The 22,468-nt window shown below is 54.7% G+C and overlaps 2 protein-coding genes across 2 annotated transcripts; one reads left to right on the top strand and one right to left on the bottom strand.

Annotated features, from left to right (window-relative positions):
- Positions 1-7,370: 7,370 nt before the first annotated feature.
- On the bottom strand, positions 7,371-10,222 carry LOC126143457 (uncharacterized). The gene is made up of 2 exons (XM_049915382.1): positions 8,957-10,222; positions 7,371-8,786 (listed from the first exon to the last, which is right to left on the bottom strand). The coding sequence occupies exons 1-2, from the start codon at positions 10,220-10,222 to the stop codon at positions 7,371-7,373; spliced, it is 2,682 nt and encodes an 893-aa protein (XP_049771339.1).
- Positions 10,223-14,090: 3,868 nt separating this feature from the next.
- On the top strand, positions 14,091-16,338 carry LOC126143456 (uncharacterized). The gene is made up of 3 exons (XM_049915381.1): positions 14,091-14,358; positions 14,462-15,101; positions 15,222-16,338. Exons 1-3 carry the CDS (start codon positions 14,091-14,093, stop codon positions 16,336-16,338), a joined length of 2,025 nt encoding a protein of 674 aa, XP_049771338.1.
- The last annotated feature ends 6,130 nt before the right edge of the window (positions 16,339-22,468 follow it).

The following is a 22,468-nucleotide window of genomic DNA, read 5'->3' as shown; positions in this document are numbered from 1 at the left end:
GCAGCCTTCGCATGGAGTGCTGCTTTTGCTCAGAGTGCTGCCTTCGCAAGGAGTGCAGCCTTCGCAAGGAGTGCAGCCTTCGCAAGGAGTGCAGCCTTCGCAAGGAATGCTGCCTTCGCAAGGAGTGCTGCCTTCGCAAGGATTGCTGCCTTCACATGGACTGTTGCCTTCGCAAGGAGTGCTGCCTTTGCAAGGATTGCTGCCTTCGCAAGGAGTGCTGCCTTCGCTAGGAGTGCTGCCTTCGCTAGGAGTGCTGCCTTCGCAGGGAGTGCTGCCTATGCAGGGAGTGCTGCCTTCGCAAGGAGAGCTGCCTTCACAAGGAATGCTGCCTTCGCAAGGAGTGCAGCCTTCGCAAGGAGTGCTGCTTTCGCACGGGGTGCAGCCTTCGCACATAGTGCTGCCTTCACACGGAGTGCTTTTTTTGACAGAGTGCTGCCTTCGCAAGGAGGGCTGCCTTCGCAGGGAGTGCTGCCTACGCAGGGAGTGCTGCCTTCGCAGGGAGTGGTGCCTTCGCAAGGAGTGCTGCCTTCGCAAGGAGTGCTGCCTTCGCACGGAGTGCAGCCTTCGCATGTAATGCTGCCTTCACACGGAGTGCTTCCTTTGACAGAGTGCTGCCTTCGCAAGGAGGGCTGCCTTCGCAAAGAGTGCTGCCTTCGCAAGGAGTGCAGCCTTTGCATAGAGTGCTGCCTTTGCAGGGAGTGCTGCCTTTGCACAGAGTGCTGCCACCGCAAGAAGTGCTGCCTTTGCATGGACTGTTGCCTTCGCAAGGAGTGCTGCCTTTGCAAGGAGTGCTGCCTATGCAAGGAGTGCTGCCTTCGCAAGGAGTGCTGCCTTCACAAGGAGTGCTGCCTTCGCTAGGAGTGCTGCCTTCGCTAGGAGTGCTGCATTCGCAGGGAGTGCTCCCTACGCAGGGAGTGCTGCCTTCGCAAGGAGTGCTGCCTTCGCAAGGAGTGCTGCCTTCGCAAGGAGTGCTGCCTTCGCAAGGAGTGCTGCCTTTGCAAGGAGTGCTGCCTTCGCAAGGAGTGCTGCCTTCACAAGGAGTGCTGCCTTCGCTAGGAGTGCTGCCTTCGCTAGGAGTGCTGCATTCGCAGGGAGTGCTGCCTTCGCAAGGAGTGCTGCCTTCGCAAGGAGTGCTGCCTTCACAAGGAGTGCTGCCTTCGCATGGAGTGCAGCCTTCGCACGTAGTGCTGCCTTCGCACGGAGTGCTGCCTATGCACAGAGATCTGCATTCGCAGGGAGTTGTGCCTTTGCAAGAAGTGCTGCCTTCGCAAGGAGTGCTGTCTTCGCTAGGAGTGCTGCCTTCGCAAGGAGTGCTGCCTTCGCAAGGAGTGCAGCCTTCGCACGGAGTGCAGCCTTCGCACGTAGTGCTGCCTTCCCACGGAGTGCTGCCTTTGCACAGAGATCTGCATTCGCAGGGTGTGGTGCCTTCGCAAGAAGTGCTGCCTTCGCAAGGTGTGCTGCCATCGCTAGGAGTGCTGCCTTCAAAAGGAGTGCTGCCTTCGCAAGGAGTGCTGCCTTCGCTAGGAGTGTTGTCTTCGCAAGGAGGGCTGCCTTCGAGAGGAGGGCTACCTTCGCAGGGAGTGCTGCCTTTGCAAGGGGTAATGCATTCGCAAGTGGTGCAGCCTTCTCCGGGAGTACTACCTTTGCAACGAGTGCTGCCTCCCAATGAGTGCTGCCTTCGCAAGGAGTGCTGCCTTCGCAAGGAGTGCTGCCTTCGCAAGGAGTGCTGCATTCGCAAGGAGTGCTGCCTTCGCAATGAGGGCTGCCTTTGCAGGGAGTTCTGCCTTCGCAAGGGGTGGTGCCTTCACAAGGAGTGCTGCCTTTGCAAGGAGTGCTGCCTTTGCAAGGAGTGCTGCCTTCGCAAGGAGTGCTGCCTTCGCAAGGAGTGCTGCCTCCGCAAGGAGTGCTGCCTTCGCTAGGAGTGCTGCCCTTCTAAGGAGAGCTGGCTTCGCAAGGAGTGCTGCCATCGCTAGGAGTCCTGCTTTCGCAAGGAGGGCTGACTTCGCAGGGAGTGCTGCGTTTGCAAGGAGTGCTGCCTTCGCAAGGAGTGGTGCCTTCGCAAGGAGTGCTGCCTTCGCAAGGAGTGCTGCCTTCTCAAGGAGTGCTGCATTCGCAAGGAGTCCTGCTTTCGCAAGGAGGGCTGCCTTCGCAAGAAGTGCTGCCTTCGCAAGGGGTAATGCCTTCGCAAGTAGTTCTGCTTTCGCAGGGAGTACTGCCTTTGCAAGGAGTGCTGCCTTCCAAGGAGTGCTGCCTTCCCAAGGAGTGCTCCCTTCGCAAAGAGTGCTGCCTTCGCAAGGAGTGCTGCCTTCGCAAGGAGTGCTGCCTTTGCAAGGAGTGCTGCCTTCGCAAGGAGTACTGCCTTCCCAAGGAGTGATGCCCTGGGACAGAGTGCTGCCTTCCCTAGGAGTGTTGCCTTCGTACAGAGTGCAGCCTTCGCAAGGAGTGCTGCCTTCGCAGGGTGTGCTGCCTTTGCAAGGAGTACTTCCTTCGCAAGGAGTGCTGCCTTCGCAAGGAGTGCTGCCTTCGCCAGCAGTGTTGCCTTCGCAAGGAGTGCTGCGATCGGAAGGCGTGGTGCCTCCGCAAGGAATGCTGCCTTCGCAAGGAGTGCTGCCTTTGCAAGGAGTACTGCCTTCTCAAGGAGTGCTGCCTTCGCAAGGAGTGCTGCCTTCGCTAGGAGTGCTGCCCTCACAAGGAGTGCTGCATTCACAAGGAGTGCTGCCTCTGCAAGGAGTGCTGCTTTCGCAAGGAGTACTGCCTTCGCAAGGAGTACTGCATTCGCAAGGAGTGCTGCCTTCACAAGGAGTGCTGCCTTCGCTAGGAGTGCTGTCTTCGCAAGGAGGGCTGCCTTCGAGAGGAGGGCTTCCTTCGCAGGGAGTGCTGCCTTCGCAAGGAGTGCTGCCTTCGCAAGGAGTGCTGCCTTTGCAAGGAGTGCTGCCTTCGCAAGGAGGGCTGCCTTCGCAGGGAGTGCTGCCTTCGCAAGGGGTAATGCCTTCGCAGGGAGTGCTGCCTTCGCAAGGGGTGGTGCCTTCGGAAGGAGTGTTGCATTCGCAAGGAGTGCTGCATTCACAAGGAGTGCTGCCTCTGCAAGGAGTGCTGCTTTCGCAAGGAGTACTGCCTTCGCAAGGAGTACTGCATTCGCAAGGAGTGCTGCCTTCACAAGGAGTGCTGCCTTCGCTAGGAGTGCTGTCTTCGCAAGGAGGGCTGCCTTCGAGAGGAGGGCTTCCTTCGCAGGGAGTGCTGCCTTCGCAAGGGGTAATGCCTTCGCAAGTAGTGCTGCCTTCTCAGGGAGTACTGCCTTTGAACGAGTGCTGCCTTCCAATGAGTGCTGCCTTCGCAAGGAGTGCTGCCTTCGCAAGGAGTGCTGCCTTCGCAAGGAGTGCTGCCTTCGCAAGGAGTGCTGCCTTCGCAAGGAGTGCTGCCTTCGCAAGGAGTGCTGCCTTTGCAATGAGGGCTGCCTTTGCAGGGAGTGCTGCCTTCGCAAGGGGTGGTGCCTTCGCAAGGAGTGCTGCCTTCGCAAGGAGTGCTGCCTTCGCAAGGAGTGCTGCCTTCGCAAGGAGTGCTGCCTTCGCAATGAGGGCTGCCTTTCTGGGAGTGCTGCCTTCGCAAGGGGTGGTGCCTTCGCAAGGGGTGCTGCCTTTGCAAGGAGTGCTGCCTTCGCAAGGAGATATGCCTTCGCAAGGAGTGCTGCCTTCGCTAGGAGTGCTGCCCTTCTAAGGAGAGCTGCCTTCGCAAGGAGTGCTGCCTTCGCTAGGAGTGCTGCTTTCGCAAGGAGGGCTGCCTTCATAGGGAGTGCTGCCTTTGCAGGGAGTGCTGCCTTCGCAAGGAGTGGTGCCTTCACAAGAAGTGCTGCCTTCACAGGGAGTGCTGCATCCGCAAGGAGTGCTGCCTTCGCAAGGTGTGCTGCCTTCGCAAGGAGTGCTGCCTTTGCAAGGAGCGCTGCCATCGCAATGAGTGCTGCCTTCGCTAGGAGTGCTGCCTTCGCAAGGAGGGCTGCCTTCGCAAAGAGGGCTGCCTTCGCAGGGAGTGCTGCCTTCGCAAGGGGTAATGCCTTCGCCAGTAGTTCTGCTTTCGCAGGGAGTACTGCCTTTGCAAGGAGTGCTGCCTTCCAAGGAGTGCTGCCTTCGCAAAGAGTGCTCCCTTCGCAAAGAGTGCTGTCTTCGCAAGGAGTGCTGCTTTCGCAATGAGGGCTGCCTTCGCTAGGAGTGCTGCCTTCGCAAGGAGTGCTGCTTTCGCAAGGAGTTCTGCCTTCGCAAGGAGTGCTGCCTTCGCACAGAGTGCAGCCTTCGCACATAGTGCTGCTTTCACATGGAGTGCTTCCTTTGACAGAGTGCTGCCTTCGCAAGTCGTGCTGCCTTCGCAAGGAGTGCTGCCTTCGCAGGGAGTGTTGCCTTTGCAAGGAGTGTTGCCTTCGCAACGAGTGCTGCGTTCACAACGAGTGCTGCCTTCGCAAGGAGTGCTGCCTTCGCAAGGAGTGTTGCCTTCGCAAGTAGTACTGCCTTCGCAAGGAGTGCTGCCTTCGCAAGGAGTGCTTCCTTCCAAGGAGTGCTGCCTTCGCTAGAAGTGCTAACTTCGCACGGAGGGCTGCCTTCGCAAGAAGGGCTCCCTTCGCAGAGAGTGCTGCTTTGCAAGGGGTAATGCCTTTGCAAGTGCTGCTGCCTTCGCAGGGAGTACTGCCTTTGCAACGAGTGCTGCCTTCCAATGAGTGCTGCCTTTGCAAGGAGTGCTGCCTTTGCAAGGAGTGCTGCCTTCGCAAGGAGTGCTGCCTTCGCAAGGAGTGCTGCCTTCGCAACGAGGGCTGCCTTTGTACGGAGTGCTGTCTTCGCAAGGGGTTTTGTCTTCGCCAGGAGTGCTGCCTTTGCAAGGAGTGCTGCCTTTGCAAGGAGTGCTGCCTTTGCAAGGAGTGCTCCCTTCGCAAGGAGAAATGCCTTCGCAAGGAGTGCTGCCTTCGCAAGGAGTGCTGCCTTTGCACAGAGTGCTGCCTTTGCAGGGAGTGCTGCCATTGCACAGAGTGCTGCCTCCGCAAGGAGTGCTCCCTTTGCATGAACTGTTGCCTTCGCAAGGAGTGCTGCCTTCACAAGGAGTGGTGCCTTCGCAAGGAGTGCTGCCTTCGCAAGGAGTGCTGCCTTCTCAAGGAGTGCTGCATTCGCAAGGAGTCCTGTTTTCGCAAGGAGGGCTGCCTTCGCAAGAAGTGCTGCCTTCGCAAGGGGTAATGCCTTCGCAAGTAGTTCTGCTTTCGCAGGGAGTACTGCCTTTGCAAGGAGTGCTGCCTTCCAAGGAGTGCTGCCTTCCCAAGGAGTGCTCCCTTCGCAAAGAGTGCTGCCTTCGCAAGGAGTGCTGCCTTCGCAAGGAGTGCTGCCTTTGCAAGGAGTGCTGCCTTCGCAAGGAGTACTGCCTTCCCAAGGAGTGCTGCCCTGGGACAGAGTGCTGCCTTCCCTAGGAGTGTTGCCTTCGTACAGAGTGCAGCCTTCGCAAGGAGTGCTGCCTTCGCAGGGTGTGCTGCCTTTGCAAGGAGTACTTCCTTCGCAAGGAGTGCTGCCTTCGCAAGGAGTGCTGCCTTCGCCAGCAGTGTTGCCTTCGCAAGGAGTGCTGCGATCGGAAGGCGTGGTGCCTCCGCAAGGAATGCTGCCTTCGCAAGGAGTGCTGCCTTTGCAAGGAGTACTGCCTTCTCAAGGAGTGCTGCCTTCGCAAGGAGTGCTGCCTTCGCTAGGAGTGCTGCCCTCACAAGGAGTGCTGCATTCACAAGGAGTGCTGCCTCTGCAAGGAGTGCTGCTTTCGCAAGGAGTACTGCCTTCGCAAGGAGTACTGCATTCGCAAGGAGTGCTGCCTTCACAAGGAGTGCTGCCTTCGCTAGGAGTGCTGTCTTCGCAAGGAGGGCTGCCTTCGAGAGGAGGGCTTCCTTCGCAGGGAGTGCTGCCTTCGCAAGGAGTGCTGCCTTCGCAAGGAGTGCTGCCTTTGCAAGGAGTGCTGCCTTCGCAAGGAGGGCTGCCTTCGCAGGGAGTGCTGCCTTCGCAAGGGGTAATGCCTTCGCAGGGAGTGCTGCCTTCGCAAGGGGTGGTGCCTTCGGAAGGAGTGTTGCATTCGCAAGGAGTGCTGCATTCACAAGGAGTGCTGCCTCTGCAAGGAGTGCTGCTTTCGCAAGGAGTACTGCCTTCGCAAGGAGTACTGCATTCGCAAGGAGTGCTGCCTTCACAAGGAGTGCTGCCTTCGCTAGGAGTGCTGTCTTCGCAAGGAGGGCTGCCTTCGAGAGGAGGGCTTCCTTCGCAGGGAGTGCTGCCTTCGCAAAGGGTAATGCCTTCGCAAGTAGTGCTGCCTTCTCAGGGAGTACTGCCTTTGAACGAGTGCTGCCTTCCAATGAGTGCTGCCTTCGCAAGGAGTGCTGCCTTCGCAAGGAGTGCTGCCTTCGCAAGGAGTGCTGCCTTCGCAAGGAGTGCTGCCTTCGCAAGGAGTGCTGCCTTCGCAAGGAGTGCTGCCTTTGCAAGGAGTGCTGCCTTCGCAAGGAGTGCTGCCTTTGCAATGAGGGCTGCCTTTGCAGGGAGTGCTGCCTTCACAAGGGGTGGTGCCTTCGCAAGGAGTGCTGCCTTCGCAAGGAGTGCTGCCTTCGCAAGGAGTGCTGCCTTCGCAAGGAGTGCTGCCTTCGCAATGAGGGCTGCCTTTCTGGGAGTGCTGCCTTCGCAAGGGGTGGTGCCTTCGCAAGGGGTGCTGCCTTTGCAAGGAGTGCTGCCTTCGCAAGGAGCTATGCCTTCGCAAGGAGTGCTGCCTTCGCTAGGAGTGCTGCCCTTCTAAGGAGAGCTGCCTTCGCAAGGAGTGCTGCCTTCGCTAGGAGTGCTGCTTTCGCAAGGAGGGCTGCCTTCATAGGGAGTGCTGCCTTTGCAGGGAGTGCTGCCTTCGCAAGGAGTGGTGCCTTCACAAGAAGTGCTGCCTTCACAGGGAGTGCTGCATCCGCAAGGAGTGCTGCCTTCGCAAGGTGTGCTGCCTTCGCAAGGAGTGCTGCCTTTGCAAGGAGCGCTGCCATCGCAATGAGTGCTGCCTTCGCTAGGAGTGCTGCCTTCGCAAGGAGGGCTGCCTTCGCAAAGAGGGCTGCCTTCGCAGGGAGTGCTGCCTTCGCAAGGGGTAATGCCTTCGCCAGTAGTTCTGCTTTCGCAGGGAGTACTGCCTTTGCAAGGAGTGCTGCCTTCCAAGGAGTGCTGCCTTCGCAAGGAGTGCTCCCTTCGCAAAGAGTGCTGTCTTCGCAAGGAGTGCTGCTTTCGCAATGAGGGCTGCCTTCGCTAGGAGTGCTGCCTTCGCAAGGAGTGCTGCTTTCGCAAGGAGTGCTGCCTTCGCAAGGAGTGCTGCCTTCGCACAGAGTGCAGCCTTCGCACATAGTGCTGCTTTCACATGGAGTGCTTCCTTTGACAGAGTGCTGCCTTCGCAAGGAGTGCTGCCTTCGCAAGGAGTGCTGCCTTCGCAGGGAGTGTTGCCTTTGCAAGGAGTGTTGCCTTCGCAACGAGTGCTGCGTTCACAACGAGTGCTGCCTTCGCAAGGAGTGCTGCCTTCGCAAGGAGTGTTGCCTTCGCAAGTAATACTGCCTTCGCAAGGAGTGCTGCCTTCGCAAGGAGTGCTTCCTTCCAAGGAGTGCTGCCTTCGCTAGAAGTGCTAACTTCGCACGGAGGGCTGCCTTCGCAAGAAGGGCTCCCTTCGCAGAGAGTGCTGCTTTGCAAGGGGTAATGCCTTTGCAAGTGCTGCTGCCTTCGCAGGGAGTACTGCCTTTGCAACGAGTGCTGCCTTCCAATGAGTGCTGCCTTTGCAAGGAGTGCTGCCTTTGCAAGGAGTGCTGCCTTCGCAAGGAGTGCTGCCTTCGCAAGGAGTGCTGCCTTCGCAACGAGGGCTGCCTTTGTAGGGAGTGCTGTCTTCGCAAGGGGTTTTGTCTTCGCCAGGAGTGCTGCCTTTGCAAGGAGTGCTGCCTTTGCAAGGAGTGCTGCCTTTGCAAGGAGTGCTGCCTTCGCAAGGAGAAATGCCTTCGCAAGGAGTGCTGCCTTCGCAAGGAGTGCTGCCTTTGCACAGAGTGCTGCCTTTGCAGGGAGTGCTGCCATTGCACAGAGTGCTGCCTCCGCAAGGAGTGCTCCCTTTGCATGAACTGTTGCCTTCGCAAGGAGTGCTGCCTTCGCAAGGAGTGCTGCCTTTGCAAGGAGTGCTGCCTTCGCAAGGAGTGCTGCCTTCGCAAGGAGTGCTGCCTTCGCAAGGAGTGCTGCCTTCACAATGAGTGCTGCCTTTGCATAGAGTGCTGCCTTCACGCGGAATGCTGCCTTCGCTACGAGTGATGCCTTCGCACGTAGTGCTGCCTTCGCAAGGAGTGCTGCCTTCGCAAGGAGTGCTGCCTTCGCAAGGAGTGCTGCCTTTGCACAGAGTGCTGCCTTTGCACAGAGTGCTGACTTTGCACAGAGTGCTGCCTTTGCACAGAGTGCTGCCTTTGCACAGAGTTCTGCCTTTGCACAGAGTGCTGCCTTTGCACAGAGTGCTGCGTTTGCACAGAGTGCTGCCTTTGCTAGGAGTGCTGCCTTTGCTAGGAGTGCTGCCTTGGCAGGGAGTGCTGGCTTCGCACGGAGTGTTGCCTTCGCTAAGAGTGCTGCCTTCGCTAGGAGTGCTGCCTTCGCGCGGAGTGCTGCCTTCGCTAGGAGTGTTGCCTTCGCACGTAGTGCTGCCTTCGCAAGGAGTGCTGCCTTCGCAAGGAGTGCTGCCTTCGCAAGGAGTGCTGCCTTTGCACAGAGTGCTGCCTTTGCACAGAGTGCTGCCTTTGCACAGAGTGCTGCCTAAGCACAGAGTGCTGCCTGTGCACAGAGTGCTGCCTTTGCACAGAGTGCTGCCTTCGCAAGGAGTGCTGCCTTCGCAGCGAGTGCTGCCTTTGCACAGAGTGCTGCCTTCGCAAGGAGTGCTGCCTTAGCAAGGAGTGCTGCCTTCGCAAGGAGTGCTGCCTTTGCACAGAGTGCTGCCTTCGCAAGGAGTGCTTCCTTCGCAAGGAGTGCAGCCTTCGCAAGGAGTGATGCCTTCGCAAGGAGTGCTTCCTTCCAAGAAGTGCTGCCTTCGCAAGGAGTGCTGCCTTCGCAAGGAGTGCTGTCTTTGCAAGGAGTGCTGCCTGCGCACGGAGTGCTGACTTTGCACAGAGGGCTGCCTTTGCAAGGAGTGCTGCCTTTGCACACAGTGCTGCTTTCGCAAGGAGTGCTGCTTTCGCAAGGAGTGCTGCTTTCGCAAGGAGTGCTGCCTTCGCAAGGAGTGCTGCCTTTGCTAGGAGTGCTGCCTTCGCAGGGAGTGCTGCCTTCGCAGGGAATGCTGCCTTCGCTAGGAGTGCTGCATTCGCTAGGAGTGCTGCCTTCGCTAGGAGTGGTGCCTTCGCTAGGAGTGGTGCCTTCGCTAAAAGTGGTGCCTTCGCTAGGAGTGGTGCTTTCGCTAGGAGTGCTGCCTTCACACGGAGTGCTGCCTTCGCAAGGAGTGCTCCCTTTGCATGAACTGTTGCCTTCGCAAGGAGTGCTGCCTTCGCAAGGAGTGGTGCCTTCGCAAGGAGTGCTGCCTTCGCAAGGAGTGCTGCCTTCACACGGAGTGCTGCCTTTGCTAGGAGTGCTGCCTTCACAGGGAGTGCTGCCTTCGCTTGGATTGCCGCCTCCGCACGGAGTGCTGCTTTCGCTGGGAGTGATGCCATCGCATGTAGTGCTGCCTTCGCAAGGAGTGCTGCCTTGGCACAGTGTGCTGCCTTCGCAAGGGTTGCTGCCTTTGCACAGAATGCTGCCTTCGCAAGGAGTGCTGCCTTCGCAAGGAGTGCTGCCTTCGCAGGGAATACTGCCTTTGCAAGGAGTGCTGCATTCCAAGTAGTGCTGCCTGCAAAAGGAGCGCTGCCTTCACAAGGAGTGCTGCCTTCGCAAGGAGTGCTGCCTTCGCAAGGAGTGTTCCCTTCGCACGGAGTGCTGCCTTCGCACGGAGTGCTGCCTTCCCACGGAGTGCTGCCTTTGCGCAGAGAGCTGCATTCGCAGGGTGTGGTGCCTTCGCATGAAGTGCTGCCTTCGCAAGGTGTGCAGCCTTCGCTAGGAGTGCTGCCTTCAAAAGGAGTGCTGCCTTCGCAAGGAGTACCGCCTTCGAAAGGAGTGCTGCCTTCACAAGGATTGCTGCCTTCGCTAGGAGTGTTGTCTTCGCACTGAGAGCTGCCTTCGAGAGGAGGGCTGCCATCGCAGGGAGTGCTGCCTTCGCAAGGGGTCATGCATTTTCAAGTAGTGCTGCCTTCTCAGGGAGTACTGCCTTTGCAACGAGTGCTGCCTCCCAATGAGTGCTGCCTCCCAATGAGTTCTGCCTTCGCAAGGGGTGGTGCCTTCACAAGGAGTGCTGCCTTTGCAAGGAGTGCTGCCTTCGCAAGAAGAGCTGCCTTCGCTAGCAGTTCTGCCCTTCTAAGGAGAGCTGGCTTCGCAAGGAGTGCTGATATCGCTAGGAGTCCTGCTTTTGCAAGGAGGGCTGACTTCGCAGGGAGTGCTGCCTTTGCAAGGAGTGCTGCCTTCGCAAGGAGTGGTGCCTTCGCAAGGAGTGCTGCCTTCGCAGGGAGTGCTGCATCCGCAAGGAGTGCTGCCTTCGCAAGGTGTGCTGCCTTCAGAAGAAGTGCTGCCTTTGCAAGGAACGCTGCCATCACAAGGAGTGCTGCCTTTGCAAGGAGTGCTGCCTTCGCAAGGAGTGCTGCCTTCGCAAGGAGCGCTGCATTCGCAAGGAGTCCTGCTTTCGCAAGGAGGGTTGCCTTCGCAGGGAGTGCTGCCTTCGCAAGGGGTAATGCCTTCGCAAGTAGTTCTGCTTTCGCAGGGAGTGCTGCCTTCGCTAGGAGTGCTGTCTTCGCAAGGAGGGCTGCCTTCGAGAGGAGGGCTGCCTTCGCAGGGAGTGCTGCCTTCGCAAGGGGTAATGCCTTCGCCAGTAGTGCTGCCTTCTCAGGGAGTACTGCCTTTGAACGAGTGCTGCCTTCCAATGACTGCTGCCTTTGCAAGGAGTGCTGCCTTCGCAAGGAGTGCTGCCTTCGCAAGGAGTGCTGCCTTCGCAAGGAGTGCTGAATTCGCAATGAGCGCTACCTCTGCAGGGAGTGCTGCCTTCGCAAGGGGTGGTGCCTTCGCAAGGAGTGCTGCCTTCGCAAGGAGTGCTGCCTTCGCAAGGAGTGCTGCCTTCACAAGGAGTGCTGCCTTCGCAATGAGGGTGCCTTTGCTGGGAGTGCTGCCTTCGCAAGGGGTGGTGCCTTCGCAAGCAGTGCTGCCTTCACAAGGAGTGCTGCCTTTGCAAGGAGTGCTGCCTTCGCAAGGAGATATGCCTTGGCAAGGAGTGCTGCCTTCGCTAGGAGTGCTGCCCTTCTAAGGAGAGCTGCCTTCGCAAGGAGTGCTGCCTTCGCTAGGAGTGGTGCCTACGCAAGGAGTGCTGCCTTCACAGGGAGTGCTGCATCCGCAAGGAGTGCTGCCTTAGCAAGGTGTGCTGCCTGTGCAAGGAGTGCTGCCTTTGCAAGGAGCGCTGCCATCGCAAGGAGTGCTGCCTTCGCTAGGAGTGCTGCCTTCGCAACGAGGGCTGCCTTCGCAAAGCGGGCTGCCTTCGCAGGGAGTGCTGCCTTCGCAAGGAGTAATGCCTACGCAAGTAGTTCTGCTTTTGCAGGGAGTACTGCCTTTGCAAGGAGTGCTGCCTTCCAAGGAGTGCTGCCTTCCAAGGAGTGCTGCCTTAGTAAGGAGTGCTCCCTTCGCAAGGAGTGCTGCCTTCACAAGGAGTGCTGCCTTCGCAATGAGGGTTGCCTTCGCAGGGAGTGCTGTCTTCACATGGGGTGGTGCCTTCGCAAGGTATGCTGCCTTCGCAGGGAGTGCTGTTTTTGCACAGAGTGCTGCCTTTGCACGGAGTGCTGTCTCTGCACGGAAGGCAACAATCGCAAGTAGTGCTTACTTTGCACGGTATGCTGCCTTTGCAAGTAGTTCTGCCTTCGCAAAGAGTGCTGCCTTTGCAAGGAGTGCTGCCTTCGCAAGGAGTGCTTCCTTCACAAAGAGGGCTGCCTCAGCAAGGATTGCTGCCTTCGCAGGGAGTGCTGCCCTCGCAAGGAGTGGTGTCTATGCAGATAGTGCTGCCTTCGCACAGGTTGCTGCCTTTGCAAGGAGTGCTGCCTTCGCAAGAAGAAATGCCTTCGCAAGGAGTGCTGCCTTCGCAATGAGGGCTGCCTTCTCTAGGAGTGCTGCCTTGGCAAGGAGTGCTGCCTTCGCAAGGAGTGCTGCCTTCGCAAGGAGTGCTGCCTTCGCAAGGAGTGCTGCCTTCACACGGAGTGCAGCCTTCGCACATAGTGCTGCCTTCACACGGAGTGCTTCCTTTGACAGAGTGCTGCCTTTGCAAGGAGTGCTGCCTTCGCAAGGAGTGCTGCCTTCGCAAGGAGTGCAGCCTTCGCAAGGAGTGCTGCCTTCGCAAGGAGTGCTGCCTTCCCAAGGAGTGCTGCCTTAGGACGGAGTGCTGCCTTCGCTAGGAGTGCTGCCTTCATACGGAGTGCAGCTTGCGCAAGGAGTGTTGCCTTCGCAAGGAGTGCTGCCTTTGCACAGATTGCTGTCTTCGCACGGATTGCAGCCTACGCACAGAGTGCTGCCTTCGCAAGGAGTGCTGCCTTCGCAGGGAGTGCTGCCTTTGCAAGGAGTGTTGCCTTCGCAAGGAGTGCTGCGTTCACAAGGAGTGCTGCCTTCGCAAGGAGTGCTGCCTTCGCAAGGAGTGTTGCCTTCGCAAGTTGTACTGCTTTCGCAAGGAGTGCTGCCTTCGCAAGGAGTGCTGCCTTCCAAGGAGTGCTGCCTTCACTAGAAGTGCTGCCTTCGCACGGAGGGCTGCCTTCGCAAGGGGTATTGCCTTCGCAAGTACTGCTGCCTTCGCAGGGAGTACTGCCTTTGCACCGAGTGCTGCCTTCCAATGAGTGCTGCCTTTGCAAGGAGTGCTGCCTTCGCAAGGAGTGCTGCCTTCGCTAGGAGTGCTGCCTTCACACAGAGTGCTGCCTTTGCACGGAGTGCTGCCTTTGCACAGAGTGCTGCCTTCACAAGGAGTGCTGCATTCGCTACGAAGTGCAGCCTTTGCAACTAGTGCTGCCTACGCAAGGAGTGCTGCCTTTGCACGGAGTGCTGCCTTTGCACAGGGTGCTGGCTTCGCAAGGAGTGCTGCCTTTGCAGGGAGTGCTGCCTTCGCTAGGAGTGCTGCCTTCACACAGAGTGCTGCCTTTGCACGGAGTGCTGCCTTTGCACGGAGTGCTGCCTTGCACGGAGTGCAGCCTTTGCACTTAGTGCAGCCTTCGCACGGGATCTGCCTTTACACAGAGTGCTGCCTTCACAAGGAATGCTGCTTTCGCATGGAGTGCTGCCTTTGGACAGAGTGCTGCCTTCGCGAGGAGTGCTGTCTTCGCAAGAAGTGCTGCCTTCACTAGGAGTGCTGCCTTCGCAGGGAGTTCTGCCTCCTTAAGGTGTGGTGCCTACGCAAGTAGTGCTGCCTTCGATGGAGTGCTGTCTTCGCACGGAGTTCAGCTTTCGCACGTAGTGCGTCCTTCGCACAGAGTGTTGCTTTTCACAGAGTGCTGCCTTCGCAAGGAGTGCAGCCTTCGCAAGGGGTGCTGCCTAAGCACGTAGTGCTGCCTTCGTGCTGAGTGCTTCTTTCAAACGGAGTGCAGCCTTCGCACGCAGTGCTGCCTTCGCAAGGAGTGCTGCCTTTGTGCAGAATGCTGCCTTCGCACGGAGTGCTGGTTCGCACAGAATGCAGCCTTTACACGTAGTGCTGCCTTCGCAGGGAGAGCTGACTTCGCATGGAGTGCTGCCTTCGCAAGGAGTGGTGCCTTCGCAAGGGGTGCTACCTTCGCACGTAGTGCTGCCTTCGCAAGGAGGGCTGCCTTCGCAAGGAGTGCTGCCATCGCAAGGAGTGCTGCCTTCGCTTGAAGTGTTGCCTTCGCACAGAGTGTTGCCTTTTCACGGAGTGCTGCCTTCGCAAGGAGTGGTGCCTACGCACGTAGTGCTGCGTTCGTACGGAGTGCTGCCTTCGCAAGGAGTGCTACCTTCGCAAGGAGTGCTGCCTTCGCAAGGAGTGCTGCCTTCGCACGGAGTGCTGGTTCGCACAGAATGCAGCCTTTGCACGTAGTGCTGCCTTCGCAGGGAGAGCTGACTTCGCAAGGAGTGGTGCCTTCGCAAGGAGTGCTGCCTTCGCAAGGAGTGCTGCCTTCGCAAGGAGGGCTGCCTTCGCTAGGAGTGCTGCCTTCGCAAGGAGTGCTGCCTTCGCAAGGAGTGCTGCCTTCGCAAGGAGGGCTGCCTTCGCAAGGAGTGCTGCCTTCGCAAGGAGTGGTGCCTACACACGGAGTGCTGCCTTTGCAGGGAGTGCTGCCTACGCAGGGTGTGCTGCCTTCGCGAGGACTGGTGCCTCCACACATAGTGCTGTGCTGCCTTCGCACAGAGTAATGCCTTCGCACGGTGTGCTGCCTTCACACGGATTGCAGACTTCGCACGTAGTGCTGTCTTCGCAAGGAGTGCAGCCTTCGGACATAGTGCTGCCTTCACAAGTAGTGCAGCCTTCGCAAGGAGTGCTGCCTTCGCACGTAGTGCTGTGTTCACAAGGAGGGCTGCCTTCGCAGGGAGTGCTGCCTTCGCTAGGAATGCTGCCTTCGCTAGGAGTGCTGCCTTCGCAAGGAGTGCTGCCTTTGCACAGAGTGCTGCCTTCGCAAGGAGTAGTGCCTACGCACGGAGTGCTGCCTTTGCGCAGAGTGCTGCTTCACAAGGAGGGTTGCCTTCGCAAGGAGTGCTGCCTTCACAAGGAGTGCTGCCTTCACAGGGAGTGCTGCCTTCGCAAGGAGTGCTGCCTTCGCAAGGAGTGCTGCCTTCACAAGGAGTAATGCCTTCGCAAGGAGTTCTGCCTTCGCAAGGAGTGTTGCCTTTGCTAGGAGTGCTGCCTTCGCAAAGAGTGCTGCCTTTGCACAGAGTGCTGCGTTCGCAAGGATTGCTGCCTTTGCAAGGAGTCCTGCCTTCGCAAGGAGTACTGCCTTCGCAAGGAGTGCTGCCTTCGCACGTAGTGCTGCCTTTGCACAGAGTGTTGCCTTCGCAAGGAGTGCTGCCTTCGCAGGGAGTTCTGCCTTTGGAAGGGTAGTTGCCTACGCAAGTAGTGCTGCCTTCGCACAGAGTGCTGCCTTCACACGGAGTGCAGCCTTCGCACAGAGTGCTGCCTGGGAGTGCTGCCTTCGCAAGGAGCGCTGTCTTCGCAAGGAGTGCTGCCTTTGCTGAGGGTGCTGCCTTCGCAAGGAGTGCCGCCTTCACAAAGAGTGCTGCCTTCGCTAGGAGTGCTCCCTTCGCTAGGAGTCCTGCCTTCGCTAGTAGTGCTGCCTTCGCAGGGAGTGCTGCCTTCGCAGGGAGTGCTGCCTTCGCAAGGGATGGTGCCTACGAACGTAGTGCTGCCTTCGCACAGAGAGCTGACTTTGCAAGGAGTGCTGCCTTCACACGGAGAGCAGCCTTCACACGTTGTGCTGCCCTCGCACGGAGTGCTGCCTTTGCACAGAGTGCTGCCTTCGCAAGGAGTGCTGCCTTTGCAGGGAGTGCTGCCTTCGCATGGAGTGCTGCGTTTGCACAGAGTACTGCCTTCGTACGGAGTGCTGCCTTTGCCCAGAGTGCTGCCTTTGCACGGAGTGCTGCCTTTGCACAGAGTGCTGCCTTCGCAAGGATTGCTGCTTTCGCAAGGAGTGCTGCCTTTGCTATGAGTGCTGCCTTTGCTATGAGTGCTGCCTTCGCAGGGAGTGCTGCCTTCGCTAGGAGTGCTGCCTTCGTTAGGTGTGGTGCCTTCGCTACAAGTGCTGCCTTCGCAGGGAGTGCTGCCTTCGCAAGGGGTGGTGCCTTCACACGGAGTGCTGCCCTCGCTATGAATGGTGCCTTCGCATGTAGTGCTGCCTTTGCACGGAGTGCTGCCTTTGCACAGGGTGCTGCCGTCGCAAGGAGTGCTGCCTTCGCTAGGAGTGCTGCCTTCGCTAGGAGTGATGCCTTCACTGGGGGTGCTGCGTTTGCTAGGATTGCTGCCTTCGCACGGAGTGCTGCTTTCACTAGGGTTTGCTCCCTTCGCAGGGAGTGCTGCCCTCGCACGGAGTGCTGCCTTCGCAGGGAGTGCTGCCTTCACAAGGGGTGGTGCCTTCGCAAGGAGTGCTGCCTTCGCAGTGAGTGCTGCCTTTGCAAGGAGTGTGCCTTCGCAAGGAGTGCTGCCTTTGCAAGGAGTGCTGCCTTCCAAGGAGTGCTGCCTCCGCAGGGAGTGCTGCCTTTCAAGGAGTGCTGCCTTCGCAAGGAGTGCTGCCTTCACAAGGAGTGCTGCCTTTGGAAGGAGTGCTGCCTTCGCAATTAGGGCTGCCTTCGCAGGGAGTGCTGCCTTCGCAAGGGGTGGTGCCTTCGCAAGGAGTGCTGCATTTGCAAGGAGTGCTGCCTTTGCACAGACTGCTGCCTTCGCAAGGAGTGCTGCCTTCGCAAGGAGTGGTGCGTTCGCTAGGAGTGCTGGCAAAAAACTAACATGCAACGAACAAATCGATAAAAGTTACGGGTTGGGCAGAGCAGAAAAATAAACAGGAAAACAAAAGTAAATTGGACTGCTTTACTGTAAACACGATATAGGCTTTCCAAAACTAAACTTTCCTGCTTGTTTCGAAAGGAGGAAGACGCAATTTGCAGCTGTAATGAAGATGTGTTGGAAGTAGGATATATGTGTGTGTGGATATACCGTGAATCGCAGATCGATCGAGGAAGTTCGTGGCTGCAGTTGAAGGCATGGAAAATTATGGGTACAGCAATTCTACTACTATTTCCAACGATTTGGTTAAATGTATCGCATGTGTTTTTACGTAGTTACTGTCTACTGAACTTCAAAGTTATAAGTCGCTCGTAATGCATTCCGTCATTTTGCCGTATTTAGCACTTTCTACCATAGACGAAGTGTATTGGATGGCTCAGCACTCGACCATTACTGTCGCGTCACGTCTAGAACAAACAGGGTGGGGAAAAACAATTTGACCGAAGTGCAGAGCAGGAAGTCAGCATCAAATGAAGGATTTTCGGTATTGCAAGTGTCAGTTGAATATTTCGGGCGCTATGCCAACATGGCAACTGTGGTCACTTTGAACATTTGCTATGACATACATAATAGCAATAAGTGGCGGCTACGTTCTTACTCACCTTTTTAAGACATATTGAAACATGAGACCTGGACATCTGATTCTCTTCATCTCTAAAAACGTGCTGTGTCCTAAGTCAGCTAAGAGTTTGCAAATCGTGCCATCTCTGCAAATTCTGCTGTCTCTGCAATGCATGCTATCTTTGAAACATGTGCTGTCTTTGCAAGGCGTGCTGTCTTTGCAAGATGTGCTGCCTTCGCAAGCAGTGCTGCCTTCACATGGCATGCTGCCCTACAAGGCATGATGCCTTCGCAAGGCGTGCTGTCTTTAAAAGGCGTCCTGCCTTCGCAAGGCATGCTGTCTTCGTGAGTCGTACTGTCTTGACAAGCCGTGGTGTCTTTGCAAGCCTTCTGTCTGTGCAAGGGGTGCAGTCTTTGCAAGGAGTGCTGTCTTGGCAAGGTGTGCTCTCTTGGCAAGATATGCAGTCTTGGCAAGGTGTGCTGTCTTGGCAAGGTTGTGCTGTCTTGGTAAGGTGTGCCATCTTGGCAAGGTGTGCTGTCTTGGCAAGGTGTGCTGTCTTTGCAAGGAGTGCTGATTTATTAAGGCCTGCTGTCTCAGCAAGGCATGCTTTCTCAGCAAGGCGTGCTGTCTTGGCAAGGCATGCTTTCTTGGCTATGTGTGCTCTCTGGGCAAAGTGTGCTGTCTTGGCAATGCATACTATCTTCGCTACGCATACTGTCTTATCAAGGCGTGCTGTCTACACATTGTGTGCTTTCTACAGATGGCGTGCTATCTACACATGGCATGCTGTCTGCAGATTTCGTTCAGTCTACACATGACATGCTGTCTACACATGGCGTACTGTCTAAATATGTCTTTGGAAGACATTCTACCTACACAATGTGTTATGTCTACACAAGGCGTGCTGTCTACATAAGACATGCTGCCTACACAAGGCGAGTTGTCTACTTAAGGATGGCTGTCTGCAAAAGGCGTGCTGTCTACACAAGGTGTGCTGTCTTCACAAGGCATGCTGCTTTCGCATGCCATGGCATCTTTTGAGGGCGTGCTGTCTTCGCTAGCCATCCTGTTTTCGCAAGGCATGCTGCTTTAGGAAGTTGTGCTGTCTTGGCAAGGCATGCTGTCTTGGCAAGGTGTGCTGTCTTGGCAATGCATGCTGTCTTGGCAAGGTATGCTTTCTTGGCAAGGTGTGCTGTCTTGGCAATGCGTGCTGTCTTCTCAAGGCATGCTGTCTTGTCAAGGTGTCCTGCCTTGTCAAGGCATGCTGTTCTGGCTATGCAAGGTGTTTTGTCTGGGAATTGTGTTCCATCTTGGCAAGGTGTGCCATCTTTCAAATGTGTGCCATCTTTGCAAGGTGTGAATTCTTTGCAAGCTGTGAATTCTTTGCAAGGCATGCTGTATTTGCATGGTTTGCTGTCTTTGCAAGTTGTTCTGTCTTTGCAAGTCGTGCCATCTCTGCAAATTCTGCTGTCTCTACAATGTATGCTATCTTTGAAACGTGTGCTGTCTTTGCAAGGCGTTCTGTCTTTGCAAGGTGTGCTGTTTTTGCAAGATGTGCTGTCTTCGCAAGCAGTGCTGCCTTCACATGGCATGCTGCCCTACAAGGCATGATGCCTTCGCAAGGCGTGCTGTCTTTAAAAGGCGTCCTGCCTTCGCAAGGAATGCTGCCTTCGCAAGGCATGCTGCCTTCTTGAGGTTGGCTGCCTCGACACGGAGTCCTGCTTTTGCTAAGCGTTCCTCCATCACAAGGCGTGCTGTCTTTCCAAGCCGCGCTGCCTTTGTAAGGCTATTTGTCTTCGCAAGGCGAGCTTTGTCACTACGAGTTCTGCATTCGCAAGGTGTGCTGTCCTCACAAGGTGAGCTGATTTTGTAAGTCATTCTGCCTTTACGAGTTGTGCTGCCAATGCAAGTCATGCTGTGTTGCCATGACATGCTGTCTTGGCAAGACATGCTGTCTTCGCAAGGTGTGCCATCTTTGCAAATCGTGCTGTCTACACAAGGTGTGCTATCTTCACACGGTGTACTGCCTTTGGAAATCGTACTGTCTTCGCTGTCTTGGAAAGGCAGCATGCACTATAAAGGAAATATGCACTATAAAACAAGCACACAATGGAATGGCAGCACAAGCTGCAAAGGAAGCACATGCTGCAATGGCTGCATATGCTAAAAAGGCTGCATATGCTACAAAGGTTGCACACCATGCAAAGGATGCAAATGCTGCAACAGCAGCACATGATGCAATGGTAGCACACACTACGAAGGCAGCACATGCTACAAAGGCGGCGCACAATACTAGGCAACACACACTGCAAAGGCAGCCCATGCTGAGAAAGGCAGCACAAACTGAAAAGTCAGCACATATTGGAAAGGCGTCACACAATGGCAAGGTACTGCACACTGAAACCCAGCATGTACTGGGAAGCAAGCATACAATGAAATAACAACACACTGTAAAGTGTCACAATGTGGATAGGCAGCACACACTGAAAGGCTGCAAACACTAGAAAAGCAGAAGACAATGGACGGGCGCCTTTGAAATCTTCTGCCAAAATGATATTACCTTAATGAAATCTGAAGAGAGGGACAATTTCGTATTTAAAGAAACTCTGCTCGTTTACGTCGTTTACTGCTACCAGGTGGAACATATATATTAAATAGCCAGGTGTTGTAAACAGTACAAGCTACAACTGTATTACACGTGAGTTTTCAACGTGATCCACTATTATGCCCTCTTTCGCGAGTATCACGGTCTCTAATTCATCTCCAGTTCCAGCATTAATTACAGCACTATATCCCAATACATCGTGTAGTGCAGTATCCTTTACTTCTGTACTAGAATAATATCAGTGTTTGCCTCATACATAAAGTCTTTCAACCTACTTGCTTTTAGGGAGCTCCCTATGCTGTTTATGGATTCATAATGTATCACATTTTATAAACTCAACTCTTTCATCGCATGCAGTCAGTATGAAAGCTATGGATAAGTGTCACATACGTATCCACCTCTGTCGCTTAGTTTGGATGAGGTAACCATTCCCGCCCCCCCCCTTGCAATCTTAGTAAGCATCCAGCGAAAATCGTGCACAGACACACATGTGAAACTCTTAAATTGACCGAATCAGTTCGATAGCTGTGATTCAGGGCCTAGTGTAATGCCACCATGTGTTTGAAACCTCCGCAAAGAATTCTGTTGCATGGTTCATACTGATGTCTCGATATCGCCATCGTGTAACTTACAGCAGTATTTTATTCTTGTCGCTCACCTACATTAAGGAATATGGGAAACATTTACCACCTTCCGATATTGTTGACATTGTTAGTAAGTAGAATAAAAGTAGTCTCTGGTCAGGAGAAACTAAAAGCGATTATTTGTTTCCACAGACAGAGCTTAACAATTCGTATCGGTACACTGTCCCATCCAAGGGGCAGATTCGTTACTCTGTCGTATGCATATAACGAGATAACATAAAGACTTTACGTCACAGCTACTCAGTTTATGGGGCCAGGTAAGCTACACACATCGTCATGATTCACTTCTTGTTTGCTGAGATAATATAAATTTCGTAAGTAAAATGACATTGCAAGTTGTTGTTGTAGTGAACATCTTCCAAAGCTTAATGCAAAGACACAACATGGTCATCCTGACTGACGATGCGAGAAGTAAATTGACTGGCTCGGTTAAGAGGTGTATATAATTTTGATTCGTTTCACAATAGATTCACGTAGAATGGTCATTTTTGAAAGTTTCGGCGAACAATACAGTTAAGACTTTGATTACGATACATGCATCACATTCTTGTAAAGCTATTGTATTAATCGTGTGCTACTTTCGATATTAACCGCAATTGCAGAAAGCAGCAATGAATATGTCTCGTCTAGTTCTCGGTCGTTTCCCGTACTGTGCGACCCACAGAGCTCTATCGCTGCATCAGCGGTCGATTGTTGCCGCCACGGAATGATGGCAGTTAAAATTCAAATTTCTCCAAGTATAAGGGGTTCTACGATATAAATGAAAATGGAAAGAAGTAACGAAAGCGGCAACTAGCAGTCAAACTCAACGATCCTGGTGGTTTAATGCTATGACAATTTTAAACAATAAACTACGCAGTGGAACTAAGGGCTATCACAGGAATCTGCAATGTACCCTCGATATACAAACTGATTAAAAGTTTTCGTCCTTGCCACTTCTCAATTTACAGACGACTGATTCTGACTACTCCTTATGAACTGCACTTAACTGAGGCCATAACTCATGTCCAAGTCGTCTGTTTGTATTACTACTATCGTATCTTTCTTAGGTAAAGAACGAGCAAAATAGCAGTTTTGCGTTTAGCATGCAATCATCCAGGGTAACAATTCTACAGTCAGAGCATTTTCTGTTGCGGCATAGGAATGATTCTGTGATTACATCTACATGGAATTCATCTGTAACTTTATGTACTCAATATTTAGTAAGAGGGCGAACCGAATTACATACTGCACAGTGTGAATAATTGCTGCAATTTTGGTGGCAACAACAACAAACAACCAGTCAGTGAATGCCGAGATATGGCTGTAGAATAGTGGCAACACAGAGCTACCGTTGCAGCCGAGTGGTTCATGAAACCCTGGCCGTGACCATAGCGGCTGAGGCGCGTCTACAGCCGTAGCAACCGCACAGCAGCCCACACTGAGGTGTGACGTCACACGGCACCCCTGTCTCGGTTGACCACCCACAACGTGTTTCGCTACATTTGATCAATTCACTATTTCCTCATACCTGAAACGTCAGTATGTTTTTCTTTTTTTTGTTATCAGTATAAACAAATGAAACGTGTTGTATAATACTTCCCTACGAGGGGCATTGTTATTAACAATTTTACATTCAATTTTTATCAATAGCTTATTCGTTAGTTACCCCATTTCCTCTTTCTACGCTCAGTTAGCGTCAAGCAAACCACGCGTACCTTCGAAACTTGGACCTTTTTACCAGGTACATCTCTAGAAGTATTAGGTACATAACATGTCTTCGTAATTTACACGCAGAACTTAATCTTCTACGAAAAAGACAGACGTCAATCCTTATCTCTGTTTAAGATACGCGTCGGCGAACGTATGTCCAAAACTCCGCCCATAGCTCATCCCCGCATATACTGCCGATTGCAACGTGCGTGCCCAGTGGTCACTGATCAGTTACGCCATTGTAATCTGTCCAGAGTGAGCTGTTTCGCCGTCCACAGATTATTACAGAACGTGCACGGCCTTTATATCCAGTTTATGTATTTTAGACTTTCCGTTTCAAGGTTTGCCAAATGACAGTCGCTCCCAGTCCGTGTTTCACGACCGCTTTCTTTGCAGTCTGCCGCCGAT

This window comes from Schistocerca cancellata, unplaced genomic scaffold, assembly GCF_023864275.1.
Source record: "Schistocerca cancellata isolate TAMUIC-IGC-003103 unplaced genomic scaffold, iqSchCanc2.1 HiC_scaffold_801, whole genome shotgun sequence".
NCBI classification, from domain to species: Eukaryota; Metazoa; Arthropoda; class Insecta; order Orthoptera; family Acrididae; genus Schistocerca; species Schistocerca cancellata.
Note: the sequence above shows the minus strand (reverse complement) of the source record. Positions and strands in the feature narration are given on the sequence as shown.

Coding starts and splice junctions, on each gene's coding strand:
- LOC126143457 (XM_049915382.1), bottom strand. CDS start 10,222: ATGACCCCTTGCGAAGGCAGCACTCCCTGCGATGGCAGCCCTCCTCTC. Junction 8,787..8,956: donor CCTTGCGAAGGCAGCACTCT/GTGCAAAGGCAG, acceptor CTCTGTGCTTAG/GCAGCACTCTGTGCAAAGGC.
- LOC126143456 (XM_049915381.1), top strand. CDS start 14,091: ATGCAGCCTTTGCACGTAGTGCTGCCTTCGCAGGGAGAGCTGACTTCG. Junction 14,359..14,461: donor GGGAGTGCTGCCTACGCAGG/GTGTGCTGCCTT, acceptor CACGGATTGCAG/ACTTCGCACGTAGTGCTGTC. Junction 15,102..15,221: donor GGAGTTCTGCCTTTGGAAGG/GTAGTTGCCTAC, acceptor TGTCTTCGCAAG/GAGTGCTGCCTTTGCTGAGG.